General features: G+C 42.9%; 2 protein-coding genes and 2 non-coding genes across 5 annotated transcripts in view; 3 read left to right on the plus strand and 1 right to left on the minus strand.

Moving 5' to 3' along the window:
- The window catches only part of LOC133442056 (segment polarity protein dishevelled homolog DVL-3-like), a 21283-nt gene extending 13231 nt beyond the window's left edge, over positions 1 to 8052 (minus strand). For both annotated transcript variants that reach the window (XM_061719954.1, XM_061719953.1), the window contains exons 1-5: positions 7717 to 8052; positions 5473 to 5542; positions 5196 to 5347; positions 2776 to 2852; positions 1401 to 1590 (exon numbers count right to left, since the gene is read on the minus strand). In XM_061719954.1, coding sequence (XP_061575938.1) covers positions 1401 to 1590; positions 2776 to 2852; positions 5196 to 5347; positions 5473 to 5542; positions 7717 to 7910 — 683 coding nt within the window. In that variant the 5' untranslated portion in view covers positions 7911 to 8052. The remainder of the gene's footprint in view (positions 1 to 1400; positions 1591 to 2775; positions 2853 to 5195; positions 5348 to 5472; positions 5543 to 7716) is intronic.
- A 2359-nt stretch (positions 8053 to 10411) lies between these two features.
- On the plus strand, positions 10412 to 12493 carry LOC133442470 (tripartite motif-containing protein 16-like). The gene has a single exon (XM_061720473.1). The coding sequence runs from the start codon at positions 10477 to 10479 to the stop codon at positions 12148 to 12150; it is 1674 nt and encodes a 557-aa protein (XP_061576457.1). The 5' UTR covers positions 10412 to 10476; the 3' UTR covers positions 12151 to 12493.
- Positions 12494 to 15344: 2851 nt separating this feature from the next.
- trnag-ucc (transfer RNA glycine (anticodon UCC)) lies at positions 15345 to 15416 on the plus strand. Its single transcript has one exon. It is a non-coding gene; the product is annotated as a tRNA-Gly (tRNA).
- A 1034-nt stretch (positions 15417 to 16450) lies between these two features.
- Positions 16451 to 16522, plus strand: trnag-ucc (transfer RNA glycine (anticodon UCC)). Its single transcript has one exon. It is a non-coding gene; the product is annotated as a tRNA-Gly (tRNA).
- Positions 16523 to 16914: the final 392 nt, after the last annotated feature.

Here is a 16914-nt window from a genome sequence, read left to right on the forward strand (position 1 = left end):
ATCCACAAAGAATAGATTGCGCCCGCAAATAGCGCTGTGAATTGCGCCGCATTTGCGCCCGCAATTTGCCCCGCTTTAAGGTCCTATTCACAAAAGATTTTGCTCTAATGATATACCAGCGCAAACACGCCCATAAAGTTTTGCAGCTGAGTGCAATTTTCCCTTGTCTGAGTAAGTGAACGCAAATTTTTTGTGTATTTCCCACGGATTATGAGTTGAGGAAAATAGAAAGTTTTAAGATGTGGAAACTTAAAACATTTATACAAAAATATAACTTAAATATTTTGATGCATCCAGTTACACAAAAAATGTTGAGTTCTGTGAACTTATTCGGGTTAACAGTGCAGTGTTCTCCGTATTTCAGCACAGATTGGTCCATAATGAAAACTGCAGAGAGCACAACAGCCTCAACTTTCACGTATTTGTACTTCTAGTATTTCGCATGTATGACATAAGATAATGAAATGTCAAATGTTAAGAGGCTGTGCTGTGCTTACGCACAAGGCACAGCACCGGTAACTTCGCGGGATCAGATCAGGATCTAATGGTAATTCATGTTCTGTGTTTTGCTACACACACCTACAGGTCAGCTGTTAAACACACACATTCTAGATTTATATGTTTATATGGTGGAATTGTTTGTAATAAAGCAGCCCTGGATGAATCCTGCATGAGCTCCATCCTGTTATTTTTATTTTTAAATCCGAGATAAGTCCACAACCCCACTTGATCTGATCTGATCTGTAGATTTCACCCTTAATATCATTCAGTATCACACAGGCTTGAATGATATTGAAGAGAGAGAGAAACAGAGACAGACGGGGAGTGAGGAGTGAGTTTGCAGTTAATACACGCTTCTGAAAAGACTTTGCTCCACTATTTTTGCGTGTGGCAAATAGCGCTGGCCTTTGTGAATTAGACGGTTTTTGCAATGAGGCTTATTTGCATAGAAAGGGGGCGCCAAATGTATGAATATTACCTAATTTACATGCATGCAAATGGCACAGGCGTACCATGACACTATTTGCTTGGCAGCGCAGTTTGTGGAGCAATTCCCCCTTTGCGGGTGCTTTGTGAATTAGACGCTCTCTTTTTGTCTCATTTGCACCGGTTTAGCGGCCGCAAAAGCCGCGCAATCCTTTTGTGGATTTGGCCCCAAATTTATCATTTGTAAGGTCCAAAGGAAATACCCCGAGTAGCAATGTTATAAAAGAATTTCAACACAATGAACCTGATAAGAAATTTGAGAGTTTCTCACATCAAAGAGAATATTGAGTTTATAAAGTTGCCGCTAAGACAGAGAAAGAACAGCAGCAACGCTGCTAACTCCGCCGCTAACTCTGCCGCTAACTGAGCTGTAACAGAGACCTGTAAACGACAGCAGCAAGAAAAGAACTCACCTTCCTCCGTCGTCGTCCTCCGACGAGCAGAAGCTGGTCGTCTCCAGCTCGCTGCTCTGCTGCGTTGACGAGCTGTCACCTTCAGTTGGCCCCGCCCCCGGTCCTGGCCCCGCCCCCGGACATGGCCCCGTCCCCGGCTGGTCAGCTGGGTGGAGGGCGTGGCCATTCAGACGCCCACCACCAGAACCGCCTGTCAATCAGAGACAGAGATCAATGTGGTTACTAATAGTACTGCTATAGTATTAGTATATACTATACATTAGGGGTGTAACAATATATTGTGCCACGAAATTTCGTGATACAAAAACGTCACGATACGTGTCTTGGAGGTAACAAACTGTATCTGATATTGGGTTATTAATATTAATCTATTGTTGACTAGTAACGACTGCGCCTCGACCCGCGGACCAAAATCTTCCTCCGCTCAGAAGAAACTAGTCCCGTTTTGGTCCCGATCACGGGACTCTTGGGGGTTTTAAGCTCTGAACTTTTGCTTATGTAAGGCTGGTGTAGAGTTAAGCCTTACCTTATTAAATTAAACCTTTTTCGTGTCGTGAGTAGGATAAACACGGGGACAACTTCTGCTGAGTTCCAGTGTACTTTAATGTCCCTCAACAGTGTAGGATTTTAGAACATCAACACAGCACCTAGTGCCGTACTGTGGCGTATCACTCCGCCCAATCTAAAACAGACTAATCACTACAGATAAACTGACTAGTGTCATTATAGTCCCTGATTTACATCAGATTATAAAGAATATATTTATAAAATAATGAACCCTGAATTACCAAAATAACCTTCTTAATAAAAATAAATCTCCTCTTACACTTATAAGGTGAGCATGAATCAATCTTTTTTATGATGTAAAATTGTATGTATTTATTTACTTCTATTTATGTATTTAATTTTAGTTGTTACATTTCTGGAAAAGGAAAAAAGTCAAATCATACATGAGAGAAACTATTCAGTTTGTGGCAAAATATTTGTACTTGTATGAAACTGAAGATGCATAATGCAAACCTGACATTTACTTTTAGTTCAGTTTGTGGAAAATGGTTGGCCTGGCTTTCTCTTTAAAACTTAAACAGTTATAAAGCATTACAAACTGGAACAATAGGGCAAACGTACAGTATTGTTTTGTATTTTGTGTCTTTCAAATAAAAGACCATTTTTTCCAGTCATATGTTCCTCATTCAAGGTTGTTAAAGAATTACTGCTATAATATCGTACCGTATCGTGAGATTAGTGTATCGTTACACCCCTATTATACATACATGTATATACTATATATACCATAATACTGCTATCGTATTAGCATATACTATACATACATGTATATACTATAGTACTGCTATAGTATAGTGTGTAGTTTTACCTTCTCTCCTCCGCTGCTTCTCTGACGATGAAACCTCAGATTTAACATCCAGCTGGTCGTCATGGAAACCTGCAGCACTGATGGATGGATGGATGGATGGACAGAGACAGACAGTCAGCAGGTATGAGGTTATCCGTGGTGCGTTCAGGTACTACCCATGGTGCGTTCAGGTGCGTTCAGGTACTACCCGTGGTGCGTTCAGGTACTAATCCGTGGTGCGTTCAGGTACTACCCGCGGTGCGTTCAGGTACTACCCGCGGTGCGTTCAGGTACTACCCGCGGTGCGTTCAGGTACTACCCGTGGTGCGTTCAGGTACTGCCCCGCGGTGCGTTCAGGTACTGCCCCGCGGTGCGTTCAGGTACTACCCGTGGTGCGTTCAGGTACTACCCGTGGTGCGTTCTGGTGCGTTCAGGTACTACCCGTGGTGCGTTCAGGTACTACCCGTGGTGCGTTCAGGTACTACCCGTGGTGCGTTCAGGTACTAATCCGTGGTGCGTTCAGGTACTACCCGCGGTGCGTTCAGGTACTACCCGCGGTGCGTTCAGGTACTACCCGTGGTGCGTTCAGGTACTGCCCCGCGGTGCGTTCAGGTACTGCCCCGCGGTGCGTTCAGGTACTACCCGTGGTGCGTTCAGGTACTACCCGTGGTGCGTTCTGGTGCGTTCAGGTACTACCCGTGGTGCGTTCAGGTACTACCCGTGGTGCGTTCAGGTACTACCCGTGGTGCGTTCAGGTACTACCCGTGGTGCGTTCAGGTACTACCCGTGGTGCGTTCAGGTACTACTCGTGGTGCGTTCAGGTACTACCCGTGGTGCGTTCAGGTACTACCCGTGGTGCGTTCAGGTACTACTCGTGGTGCGTTCAGGTACTACCCATGGTGCGTTCAGGTACTACTCGTGGTGCGTTCAAGTACTACCCGTGGTGCGTTCAGGTACTACCCGTGGTGCGTTCAGGTACTGCCCCGCGGTGCGTTCAGGTACTGCCCCGCGGTGCGTTCAGGTACTACCCGTGGTGCGTTCAGGTACTACCCGTGGTGCGTTCTGGTGCGTTCAGGTACTACCCGTGGTGCGTTCAGGTACTACCCGTGGTGCGTTCAGGTACTACCCGTGGTGCGTTCAGGTACTACCCGTGGTGCGTTCAGGGCGATACTCGCGGTGCGTTCAGGTACTACCCGTGGTGCGTTCAGGTACTACCCGTGGTGCGTTCAGGTACTACCCGTGGTGCGTTCAGGTACTACTCGTGGTGCGTTCAGGTACTACTCGTGGTGCGTTCAGGTACTACTCGTGGTGCGTTCAGGTACTACTCGTGGTGCGTTCAGGTACTACCCGTGGTGCGTTCAGGTACTACTCCGTGGTGCGTTCAGGGCGATACTCCGTGGTGCGTTCAGGGCGATACTCGTGGTGCGTTCAGGTACTACTCGTGGTGCGTTCAGGTACTACCCGTGGTGCGTTCAGGTACTACTCGTGGTGCGTTCAGGTACTACTCGTGGTGCGTTCAGGTACTACTCCGTGGTGCGTTCAGGTACTACTCGTGGTGCGTTCAGGTACTACTCGTGGTGCGTTCAGGTACTACTCGTGGTGCGTTCAGGTACTACTCGTGGTGCGTTCAGGTACTACCCGTGGTGCGTTCAGGTACTACTCCGTGGTGCGTTCAGGGCGATACTCGTGGTGCGTTCAGGGCAATACTCGTGGTGCGTTCAGGTACTACCCGTGGTGCGTTCAGGTACTACCCGTGGTGCGTTCAGGTGCGTTCAGGTACTACTCGTGGTGCGTTCAGGGCGATACTCGTGGTGCGTTCAGGTACTACCCGTGGTGCGTTCAGGTGCGTTCAGGTACTACTCGTGGTGCGTTCAGGGCAATACTCGTGGTGCGTTCAGGTACTACCCGTGGTGCGTTCAGGTACTACCCGTGGTGCGTTCAGGTGCGTTCAGGTACTACTCGTGGTGCGTTCAGGGCGATACTCGTGGTGCGTTCAGGTACTACTCCGTGGTGCGTTCAGGTACTACCCGTGGTGCGTTCAGGGCGATACTCGTGGTGCGTTCAGGTACTACTCCGTGGTGCGTTCAGGTACTACCCGTGGTGCGTTCAGGTACTACTCGTGGTGCGTTCAGGTACTACTCGTGGTGCGTTCAGGTACTACCCGTGGTGCGTTCAGGTACTACTCGTGGTGCGTTCAGGGCGATACTCGTGGTGCGTTCAGGGCGATACTCGTGGTGCGTTCAGGTACTACTCGTGGTGCGTTCAGGTACTACCCGTGGTGCGTTCAGGTACTACTCGTGGTGCGTTCAGGGCGATACTCGTGGTGCGTTCAGGTACTAGTCGTGGTGCGTTCAGGGCGATACCCGTGGTGCGTTCAGGGCGATACTCGTGGTGCGTTCAGGTACTAGTCGTGGTGCGTTCAGGTGCGTTCAGGTACTCACTGGAAGGACGGGGGTCTGGAGTCTCCAATGCCCCCGGTCCTCTCTAAAGGGGGCGGGGCTAAAGAGAAGAGGGGCGGGGCCAGGCTGGAGGGCGTGGCCACAGAGACGAGGTCCGACCCCCTGAAGTCGGGCTGACAGTCTGAGGAGACGATCTGCAGAGGAGACATGGTTAGGAGAGAGTGTATATATTTATATATATGTGTGTGTGAATATATATCTATATATACATGTGTGTGTGTTTATGTGTTTATGTGTATATGTGCGTGTGTGTTTCTACCCAGCACACGACTCTTCCGTTCACACTGGGCAGCTTGGCGTCGTCATCACTGATCTCCTCTTTCACCACCCTGGAACATCAGTGACATCAATCAATCTCTTGGTGTTATTTTCAATCAGGATTTGTCGTTTAAACCATATGTCAATCAGGTTTGTAAAATAGCATTTTTTCCATCTCCGTAATATTGCAAAGATTAGGAAAATCCTCTCGCAGAGTGATGCAGAAAAACTAGTTAATGCGTTTGTATCTTCTAGACTAGATTACTGTAGTGTGTCCAGTGTTAGCATCGCTCCATTGGCTACCCGTAAAATTCAGAATCCAATTTAAAATTGTATTACTTGCATATAAAGCCCAAAACGACTTAGCTCTGTATTATTTGCAGGACCTGATAGTGCCTTATGTTCCTGGCAGAGCTCTCCGTTCTCAGAGTGCAGGTTTACTCGTAGTTCCTAGAGTATCTAAATGTAGATTTGGAGGGCGGGCGTTCTGCTATCAGGCACCATTACTATGGAACCAACTTCCAATCTGGGTTAAGGAGGCTGACACCACCTCCACCTTTAAAACTAAACTTAAAACCTTTCTGTTTAGTAAAGCCTATAGTTAGTGTTTAGTAAACCTCTAGCTGGTGTTGGTAAATCTCTAGGTAGTGTAAACTCTAGTGTGTTAGAGTCGCTCCTGTAGTTTCTTGTGCTGCCCCCCCCTTTTCTTCTCTTTTTTCTCTTTTCCATGGTGCAGCATCCTCTGCCGGTGGCGAAGAGCATCTCTGAATGCACAACACCAGATCCTGCAGCGTGGGAGTGAGAGGGGCAGTGTCCTCCATCTCTCTGTTCTCCATCTCACTGTTCTCCATCTCTGGTCTGGACCTGCAGGACCTGGTCTGGACCTGGTCTGGACCTGGTCTGGACCTCCAGGACCTGGTCTGGACCTGGTCTGGACCTGCAGGACCTGGTCTGGACCTGCAGGTTTTGGGGACCAGTTAACTGAAATTATAGCTACTGTTGAAAATGAGATGAAACTTGTAAAGAAATGGTTTGATGTAAATAAGTTATCTTTAAATATAAGTAAAACAAAGTTTATGATTTTTGGGAACCGTAAAATAGATAAGGTAGTTAAATTGAGAATAGAAGATCCAGAAATAGAAAGGGTGTTTGAGACAAAATTTTTAGGTGTCATCATGGACCATAAATTAAATTGGAAGATGCATATTAACCATGTCAAATCTAAATTAGCTAAATCGATAGCCATATTATACAAGGTAAAAGATATGTTTAACCAGCGTGCTTTATATGTTTTGTATTGTACTATGTTTATTCCCTACATTACATACTGTTTAGAAATATGGGGGAGTGCATATTTTACCCATACTAAACCGATCTTTATTCTTTAAAAAAGAGCGTTAAGGATTATCACAAAATCAAATTATAGAGAACCATCAAATGAATTATTTATTAAATTAAGGGCATTTAAATTCATGGATTTAGTGGAATACAAAATAGCATTGATAATGTACAAAGTGTTCAACAGATTGTTACCTAGTAAAATTGTAAGCATGTTTAAAATAAGTGTAAGTAGATATGAGCTTCGAGGGAAACATATGATTGAAAAACCAAAGTCTAGGACTAAAATTAAAGATCAATGTGTTACTGTAAGGGGTGTAAATATATGGAATGCACTTGATGAAAAATTGAAGATGTGCCAGTCGATTCATGCATTCAAACGTTTTTTTAAGTTTAATGTGTTTGAAAAATATGAGGGATCCAGTAGATTATACTATTACGGAATTATGTTCGGGATTGTGTAAACAAGATGATTTTCTTGTATGATGTTTTGTATGTTGCGATCTGAATAAGTTGATCATGTGAGAAGGGTAGGCGTAAATAAGCAATAGCTTCAGCCTATTCCTTTTCGGTTAGGTCTCTTTATTATGTGAACTAATATAATGCTTTCTGTTGGTGTCTACATTAAGAATGACCTGACCGAAATAAATATATCTTCATTCATTCATTCATTCATTCATTCATTCATTTCATTCATTCAGGACCAGGTCTGGGTTTGTCCCTGTTTCCAGTCCAGTCAGTGACGTCACAGTGAGGAGGTAACCATGACAACCTGCTGAGTCAGGTGCAGCTGGTGACGTCACTGATGAGGGGAAACCTCCCTGACGACAGTATTGATGGGGATCGATCACGTGACCCAGAACAATGCCGACCCCCCCACCCCCGGGCCGGTCACGTGACTGCTTACCCCACGTCCTCGTCCACGGCCTTGAAGAAGAACCGGACCCGGTTCGGGTGCAGGTTCGGGTTCAGGTGCAGGTTCGGGCTCAGCACCTGCCGGAAGTGCGCCAGGGTCGCGCGCTGCGCGGGCACGGCGAGGCGGACCAGGTAGGGGGTTTCCTGGTCCTGCAGGTGGTAGATGACGCGGGTCTCCGCGGCCATGGCGGGTCACCGGCCCGGTACCGGGGTCACCGGGAACACCTGTCCGGGACCACGGGACCGCAGGTTCCGGGGGTTCCGGCCCGGTTGATGTTCCAGCTGCGGATCAGCTGCAGCGCAGCATCTTCCTCCCAGACGACGTCACAACCCGGCGATGACGCAGTACTTCCGGTTGGACCTTTCAAAATAACCCCGAAAAATCTAACACCCATATAAAGATAAAAAGAAAAAGAAAAAGAACAAAGATAAAGATAAAAATAAAGAGGTAAAAAGAAAAATGAAAAGAAAAAGAAAAGATCAAAAGAAAAATGAAAAGAAAAAGAAAAGATAAAAAGAAAAATGAAAAGAAAAAGAAAAAAAGATCAAAAGAAAAAGAAAAATGAAAAGAAAAAGAACAAAGATAAAAATTAAAAGGTAAAAAGAAAAATGAAAAGAAAAAGAAAAGATAAAAAGAAAAATGTAAAAAAAAAGATCAAAAGAAAAAGAAAAATGAAAAGAAAAAGAAAAGGAACAAAGATAAAAATAAAAATAAAGAGGTAAAAAGAAAAATGAAAAGAAAAAGAAAAGATAAAAAGAAAAATGAAAAGAATAAAAAAAGATAAAAAGAAAATATATAAATGAAAATAAAAAATAAAGATGAAAAGAAAAAGAAAAGATAAAAAGAAAATATATAAATGAAAAGAAAATATAAAAATGAAAATAAAAAGAAAAGATAAAAAGAAAAATGAAAATAAAAAGAAAAGATAAAAAGAAAAATGAAAAGAAAAAGAAAAAAGATCAAAGGAAAAGGAAAATTGAAAAGAATAAGAAAAGATAAAAAGAAAAAGAAAATATATAAATGAAAAGAAAAAGAAACGATAAAAAGAAAAAAAATATAAAAATAAAATATATAATTGAAAAGAAAAAGAAAAGATAAAAAGAAAAATGAAAAGAAAAAGAAAAAAAGATCAAAGGAAAAAGAAAATTGAAAAGAATAAGAAAAGATATAAAGAAAAAGAAAATATATAAATGAAAAGAAAAAGAAAAGATAAAAAGAAAAGAAAAGATAAAAAGAAAATATATAATTGAAAAGAAAATATAAAAAGGAAAAGGAAAAGATAAAAAGAAAAAGAAAATATATAAATGAAAAGAAAAAGAAAAGATAAAAAGAAAAGAAAAAGATTTTTTTTTATTATTATTATTATTTTTTTTTTTAACAAATTATTTTGATTAAAATTGCCTTTATTTCTTTTCAAGTTGGAGGATCCCCTGCAGTACCTCCCCCAGTTGAAGACACCTGCTCTACACCTTTTGGTCCTTGGTTTTTAGTTAAAATTGTATATATATATATATATATATATATATATAACACTGATGATTTACACCTGTACTTTGGGTTACTTGTGTTGTGGAAATTGAAAGGTTGAAAGGACCAATAAACTAAACTAAACTAAAACTAAACTTGTTGCAGCGTGGAGCGGCTGAGTGAAGGAGGTCTGGACTCTGTGGAGGAGGGTCATGGTTCCAGAGACGCTGTAGAAGGACAGAACTCCTGCTCCGTGATCCAGGTAAACTCCTATTCTGGAGGTCTGGGGACCTGAGATGGAGGTTTGGATGTTGTTGTACCTGAATACATAACAGTTTGAGTCACAATGTAATGACCAAGATTTGTCATTATATCCAAATACACTTTTCCACCCTGATCACCACTACCTGATCACCCACTCCCACACATTTTCATTTCATTCATTTCATTTATTTATTTATTCAAACAGGTTAAAACAAAAACAAAATAGTCAGAATGCATAAAATGTATATACCGAAAAAAACTAAAAAACTAAAAAAAACAAAGAACAACAAAGAAAACCATAAGCAAAACAAAGCAAATTAAAGAGACAAATCTATATGTAAATAAATATTTCCTGTTTGAAAGGGTGTAGGATGAAGTTTCAAAAAACTTTTCTAGTCCTACCCCTTCTAATGTTCTGTTTTTACCGTTTCTTCATTTCACACAACTTCAAAAGAAAAGCATAAAAGAAAAGAAAAAGTGGTTCAGCTAAGCAAGGCACTTTGGTGCCTCCTCCACACCCACTCCTCCACTCACTTCCCCACCCACTCCCCCACCCACTCCCCCACCCACTCCTCCACTCACTCCCCCACCCACTCCTCCACTCACTCCCCCACCCACTCCCCCACCCACTCCCCCACCCACTCCTCCACTCACTCCCCCACCCACTCCTCCACTCACTCCCCCACTCTCCACAGTTTCAAACCTCCAAACAAACCTCTTCTCCTTGGCCTTCCCTGAACAGACTAAGGTCCCTCCCTGGTTTTGTTTTGTTTGTTTGCCCTCCCTTTTTAAAGCGACCTTGGGTACCTTGAAAGGCGCTATATAAGTACAAGTTATTATTATTATAAAAGGGTTAAATCCAGAGTTGGTCCTCTTCCTGTAATCTGATACTGGTGAACCTCCCCCTTCTTCCCGCTCTCAAACCAGCCGGTTCAGTCTGATCACGTGTTTCCTGGTTCTCAGACGAGTTTCGTGTTTGAGGAAGTGAAACTGTCTCAGTCTCAGTTATCGAGGGGAGAAATGGCGCAGAAAGGAGATCAGCTGGACCAGGAAACCTTTTCTTGTTCCATCTGTTTGGAGGTTTTAAAGGATCCGGTGACTATTCCCTGTGGACACAGTTACTGTATGAACTGTATTAAATCCTACTGGGATAAAGGAGAGAAGAAACTCCCCAGCTGTCCTCAGTGTAGAGAAACGTTCACCACGAGGCCTGCGCTGGTGAAAAGCACCATGTTAGCAGCTTTAGTGGAGCAGCTGAAGAAGACGGGACTCCAAGCTGCTCCTGCTGATCACTGCTATGCTGGACCTGAAGATGTGGCCTGTGATTTCTGCTCTGGGAGAAAACTGAAAGCTGTCAAGTCCTGTTTGGTCTGTCTGGCCTCTTACTGCCAGACACACCTTCAACCTCATCGTGATTCATCTACATTCAAGAACCACAAGCTGGTGGATCCCTCCAAGAACCTGCAGGACAACATCTGCCCCCGTCACGCTGAGGTGAGGAAGATGTTCTGTCGTACTGATCAGAAGTGTATCTGTTATCTCTGCTCTGTGGAGGAACATAAAGGCCACGACACGGTCTCAGCTGCAGCAGAAAGGACGGAGAGGCAGAGAGAGATGGAGGAGAGTCGACAACAAATCCAGCAGGAGATCCAGGACAGAGAGGAAGATGTGAAGCTGCTTCAGCAGGAGGTAGAGGCCGTCAATCAGTCTGCTGATAAAACAGTGGAGGACAGCGAGGAGATCTTCACTGAGCTGATCTCTCTCCTCCAGAAGAGGAGCTCTGATGTGAAGCAGCAGATCAGATCCCAGCAGGAAACTGAAGTGAGGAGAGTCAGAGAGCTGGAGGAGAAGCTACAGCAGGAGATCACTGACCTGAAGAGGAGAGATGCTGAGATGAAGCAGCTCTCAGACACCGAGGATCACAACCAGTTCCTCCACAACTGGCCCTCACTGGCACCACTCAGTGAGTCCACACACTCCTCCAGCATCAGCATCCGTCCTCTCAGGTACTTTCAGGGCGTGACAGCAGCTGTGTCAGAGGTCAGAGGTCGACTACAGGACATCCTGAGAGACACGTGGACAAACGTCTCACTGGCCGTCGCTGAGGTGGATGTTTTACTGTCACAACCAGAACCAGGACCAAAGAGCAGAGCTGGATTCTTGAAATATTCATGTGATATCACTCTGGATCCATACACAGTAAACACACAACTGTTACTGTCAGAGCAGAACAGAAAGGTGACTTTGACGGAGAAACATCGGTCCTATTCTTATCATCCAGACAGATTCACTTATGTTTGGCAGGTTCTGAGTAGAGAGAGTCTGACTGGACGTCATTACTGGGAGGTGGAGAAGAAAGCAGGTCTAGTTCGTGTAGCAGTTTCATACAAGAATATCAGCAGATCAGGGTGGAAAAGTGTATTTGGATATAATGACAAATCTTGGTCACTAGATTGTTCCTCAGACAGATATGAATTCAGGTACAACAACATCCAAACCTCCATCTCAGAACCTCCTTCCTCCAGAATAGGAGTTTACCTGGATCACAGAGCAGGAGTTCTGTCCTTCTACAGCGTCTCTGGAACCATGACCCTCCTCCACAGAGTCCAGACCTCCTTCACCCAGCCGCTCCACGCTGGAGTTCAGGTTTACGGCAATACTGGAGACTCAGCTGAGTTCCGTAAACTCAGATAGACGCGTTTCCTTCTCCGTGTTTATAAGTCAGAGTTGATTGTTGTGATGTTTCTTCACCGTTCAGAGATCCACGTCTCACTATGATTGTAGAGGAACTTTGTTCTTCAGGTGTTTTTCAGGTTTCACTCTTATTTCTGCTCATTTATGGGATGTTTTAGCCTGTTTTATTTCATCAACCTGAAACTCTAAATGTGTCTTTATGTTTTAATCACATTATTCTTCTTCAGCTTAATGAACCTGAACAGAAAAAGGAGCAGATCTGCGGATCAGATGATGTTGATGTCTAAATCTGTTGAGGAAGTTTCATGTTTAACAACCTGAATATTTAGTAAGAAATAAAACTGGTGATGTTTCAACAAAGTGTTTTCTTCAGTCTTCATTCCATTTTTCTTGTTACAGTTTTTCACAATTGTTTAAAGCGACACTACGTAACTTTTCCACCTTAATATCATATTTCCAGAGTCATTGTGATGGTACATCAACTTCCAACAGGTTTAATGACACCTCTGTCATGGTCTGAGGGGTCTGTATCGCCTTCACTGGCACTATGTAACTTTGAGGAGCATGGTAGGAACCCTGCCACACTAAAAAACTACAAATCGTTACGACTTTGACTGCTTTACGGCATACGTCACTTCCCCCTCCTTCCCGATTCGCAGTCGAGACGAAAATGGGCGGGGCGTGGAGCTCAGAGCTCCGCAGAAGCTGTTGCTGCGTTATGGCTGCAGCAGCTCCACACAACAGACGTGGGGAAAAGATCCTAATGGTTTAACTTTTCAACGGTTTCCTGCTCGGAGGCAGAACCACGCAGGCCAAGTATCTGATATAACAGAGTAAAAGAGTGAAAGAGCCGTCGGCTCGCTTTGGATCGCGGCTGTAGAGACCAAACACACAGTAAAGCATGATTTATGGTTCTGCGTTAAATCGACGCAGTGCCTACGGCGTAGGGTACGTGGCGACACGCACCGTACGTGTCGCCACGTACCCTACGCCGTAGGCACTGCGTCGATTTAACGCAGAACCATAAACAGCCTTAAACCACAAACACTCACACAGACGGGTCGGATCAAAACACGGGTTTTATTCCCCACTTCTCCAGCTAAACGCAGTTGCTGACCAGCTCTCTGCGGTGCAATTAACCCCAATCTTCAGATAAAACTAGTTTGTTGAGGAAAAAATATTAACTCTATTTGTAGCTGCAGAGGAAAAAGATAATCTCACGAGGAAAACAAAAATATTGCTCACGCCTCTTCAACATAATATAGCAGTCAAAAAAAAAAAGAAAAGAGAAGTAAGAGGGATACAGAACATGTACTGTATGTTGTACTATTCTACAAATGTATTGAAACACATGGCTCTTCAGGGATTCATGTAGTGTTGTGAGAAATGTGTGGTATGGAATGGGAATTTGAGTCTAGAGCAGTAAATGTGCTTGGAGTTCAGCAGGATTGGTTCAGACACCTGAAACATGAGTTTCAGGTTGTGCACATTGTGTCTGATGTTCCAATAAATGTGTTTAAACAATTGTGAAAAACTGTAAGTTTTTACTACGCTTAAAAAAGAAAATTAAAAGACAGAGAAGGTGGTGATCAAATAAAAATATATATTCATAACCACTCGGAACCAGAAGTACTCAGAAACTACGTTTTTGTCTTCAAAATTAAGTCTTGATTTATTTATGTTTAGAGAAACTTTTATTTCCTGTTTCAGACGATCTACTTTATTTTGAAGGGACCTGGATTTCCAGCTTCCGCCCCCTCTGGTCAGACCGGAAATGTAAAGTCGGATCTGTTTGAAGTCCTTTGATATCAGCACATAGACATATATAAAGGCTAGATGACTCAAGGCGGAGTCTCCAGCGTCGTTCACCGGCGGAAGCAGAACATGCACCATTAAACACAATGTTATGAGTGAGCGAGCTCTCCTGTGGTAAGATGACCGCCGGTGAACGACGCTGGAGACTCCGCCTTGAGTCATCTAGCCTTTATATATAGGCTATCTATGATGTAAGCAGGTTCGCTCTGGGGTTTTAAACATAGACATCATATTCTTCTTGTTCTATATGATGTCTATGGTTTTAAAGCCTTCATGTACCGGAAATATATAGCTGTGCCTTCACAATAAAAGCACAAGATTGCGGTTTGGTGGCAGTGACGAGCTGCGAGCTGGTTTTTCTCCCACTAGGGGAGTTTTTACCTGCCATTGTTTATGTAATAATTGCTCGGGGGCAGGGCCGTCGCAAGGAGTGTGCGAACTGGCGACCGCACGGGGCCTCGCGCTATGGGCCGTTTTTTTTTTGTTTTGTTTTTTTCTTCGTTTTTTCCCTTATAAATATCAACAGTCACGTTCCATTACAGACCTAAATGTGTACTAGTCTCTGCATATTAATGAATATATGTGCAATGATGCGCGTGTCTGTTGTTCAATACAACTGATCAGACCAAGCGCAGACACAAGCTGCTCTGATCCAGACGGTGGAGTTGGAACAAACTGTCACACAATGTCGAGAGAACGAGACAGATTCAGGACATTTCCATCAGGGGATGAAAAAAGAAAAAAAATAAAGAAAATGGAAGAGTTTAATGCCTCTCTGAAAGGCTTGTTTGATAAATTTGTTACAAAAATCACCGATCCGACCGGGTCTCAAGCAGCCGTGGGGCCCCGCGTCCAGGCAAGAGATGATGATGAGGCAGGGGAAGGTATCCAGTATTTTGCTAATTGGAGAGTTAAAATTGCGCATATAGACACCCGATCCGACCCGAAAAACACAAAAAATTTCGAAAAAAATGGCCCCCCCAGCCATTTCGCACAGGGCCTCGCAAATCTCCCAGGCGGCTCTGCTCGGGGGTTTATGTTTATGTTCTGGGTCTCTGGAAAGCGTCAAGAGACAACTTCTGTTGTAATAGACGCTATACAAATAAAATTGAATTGAATTGAATTGAGGTCGGACAAGGGGGGCCAGAGAATGGGGGGATCTCTAGGTGAGAAGGAGAAGTTTGTACCGTAGGTCTGAAAGCACCCTAAGCTTCTAATGTTTCCAGAGCGACAGCTTAAGGAGGTTAATATGGGTTCCCAGTTCCCACCCCAGAACCCAGAACCTCCTTAGACCGGGTTCCTCTTCGGTCCCACATCAGCTCCAGCAGCTACCGGGGTTTCCCCAGGACCTTTACCCGGGACGGTTCCTCCTCCACCAGGCGTTGGTGGTATAGTGGTGAGCATAGCTGCCTTCCAAGCAGTTGACCCGGGTTCGATTCCCGGCCAACGCAAACCTTTTCGTTTTGCCTGCAATTCACGGAAATTGAGGCTGAATAATCGGCTTATTTTTTATTGGGTAGTTTATTTGGTCGATCAGTTTCAATTGATACAATACATTACATTTAATTTCCTTTCGTAGGAAAGAAATAATAAAAAAAAGAAGTAAAAAAAAGGTGTAGGTTGAAGCCTGAGCTTATTGTGCCTTCCCTTTTTTAACTTTTAACTTTGTTTACTTCATAGTTGATACTAATACAACAAGGACAAACAACAAAAAAACAGCAAAGTAAACACGTGCAAAACAAGAAGAAGACAAACGTAAATATGACAGAAAAATCAAGTAAAAAACAAACTGAAGACGGATCCCAGAAATCAACTAACAAATATATAAATATTATTATATTACAACAACATTTATTCTTACAGGACTGTCTCAGAAAATTAGAATATTGTGATTTTCTGTAATGCAATTACAAATACAAAAATGTCATCCATTCTGGATTCATTACAAATCAACTGAAATATTGCAAGCCTTTTATTATTTTAATATTGCTGATCATGGCCTACAGCTTAAGAAAACTCAAATATCCTATCTCAAAGAATGTGAATATTCTGGGAATCTTAATCTTAAACTGTAAGCCATAATCAGCAATAATAAAATAATAAAAGGCTTGCAATAATTCAGTTGATTTGTAATGAATCCAAAATGTATGACATTTTTTTTTTGCATTACAGAAAATAATATATATATATATTAATATATTAATCATATATATATTAATTATTAAATATAATGTATTTATTGTATGTATGTATTTATGTATATATATAGTTTTGTGTCACACTAATGTTCTGTATCTTTCGATCATATTGAATGTATACATCTTTTTAAATGTATTTATTGAACTACAGTTTTTTAATTCATTATTTAGGCTTTACAATGTCCAAAAATCTCTTACTAGAACTTCTGTTCCTGAAATCAGTTCAGTTTCTATTTGACTATTCACTACCGTTCAAAACCAGCAGTTCGGTGTGTGTGAATCGTCCCGCGTTGGTGGTATAGTGGTGAGCATAGCTGCCTTCCAAGCAGTTGACCCGGGTTCGATTCCCGGCCAACGCAGATGTTTTTCCCGTTTTTTCCTAAAATTTGCTTCCCTGCTAACGGGAATGTTGTTTTATGTTGAGTAAAAACTAATTTAAATCACTGAGGTGACACCTATTTCGTGGATATTTATTGTCTTTAGCGAGCGCTTTTCAATGAAGTCACCACTTTTACACAAACACAAACTAAATAAAAGATCGTTTTCCACCGTCTCGATTTCTGCTGAAATCTTTATTTAAACGTGTTTCCGTGCAGTCATGTCACATAGTGGCCGCGGGGGGGCGCCACTGCACAAGCAGTAAACCCTGGATAGATGTTGCATTGAGACGCTGTGGGGCATAATAATAATAATAATAATAATAATAATAATAATAATAATAATAATAATAATAATAATAATAGTAATAATA

The sequence above is a fragment of the Cololabis saira genome, chromosome 4 (assembly GCF_033807715.1).
Source record: "Cololabis saira isolate AMF1-May2022 chromosome 4, fColSai1.1, whole genome shotgun sequence".
In the NCBI taxonomy this organism is placed as follows: domain Eukaryota; kingdom Metazoa; phylum Chordata; class Actinopteri; order Beloniformes; family Belonidae; genus Cololabis; species Cololabis saira.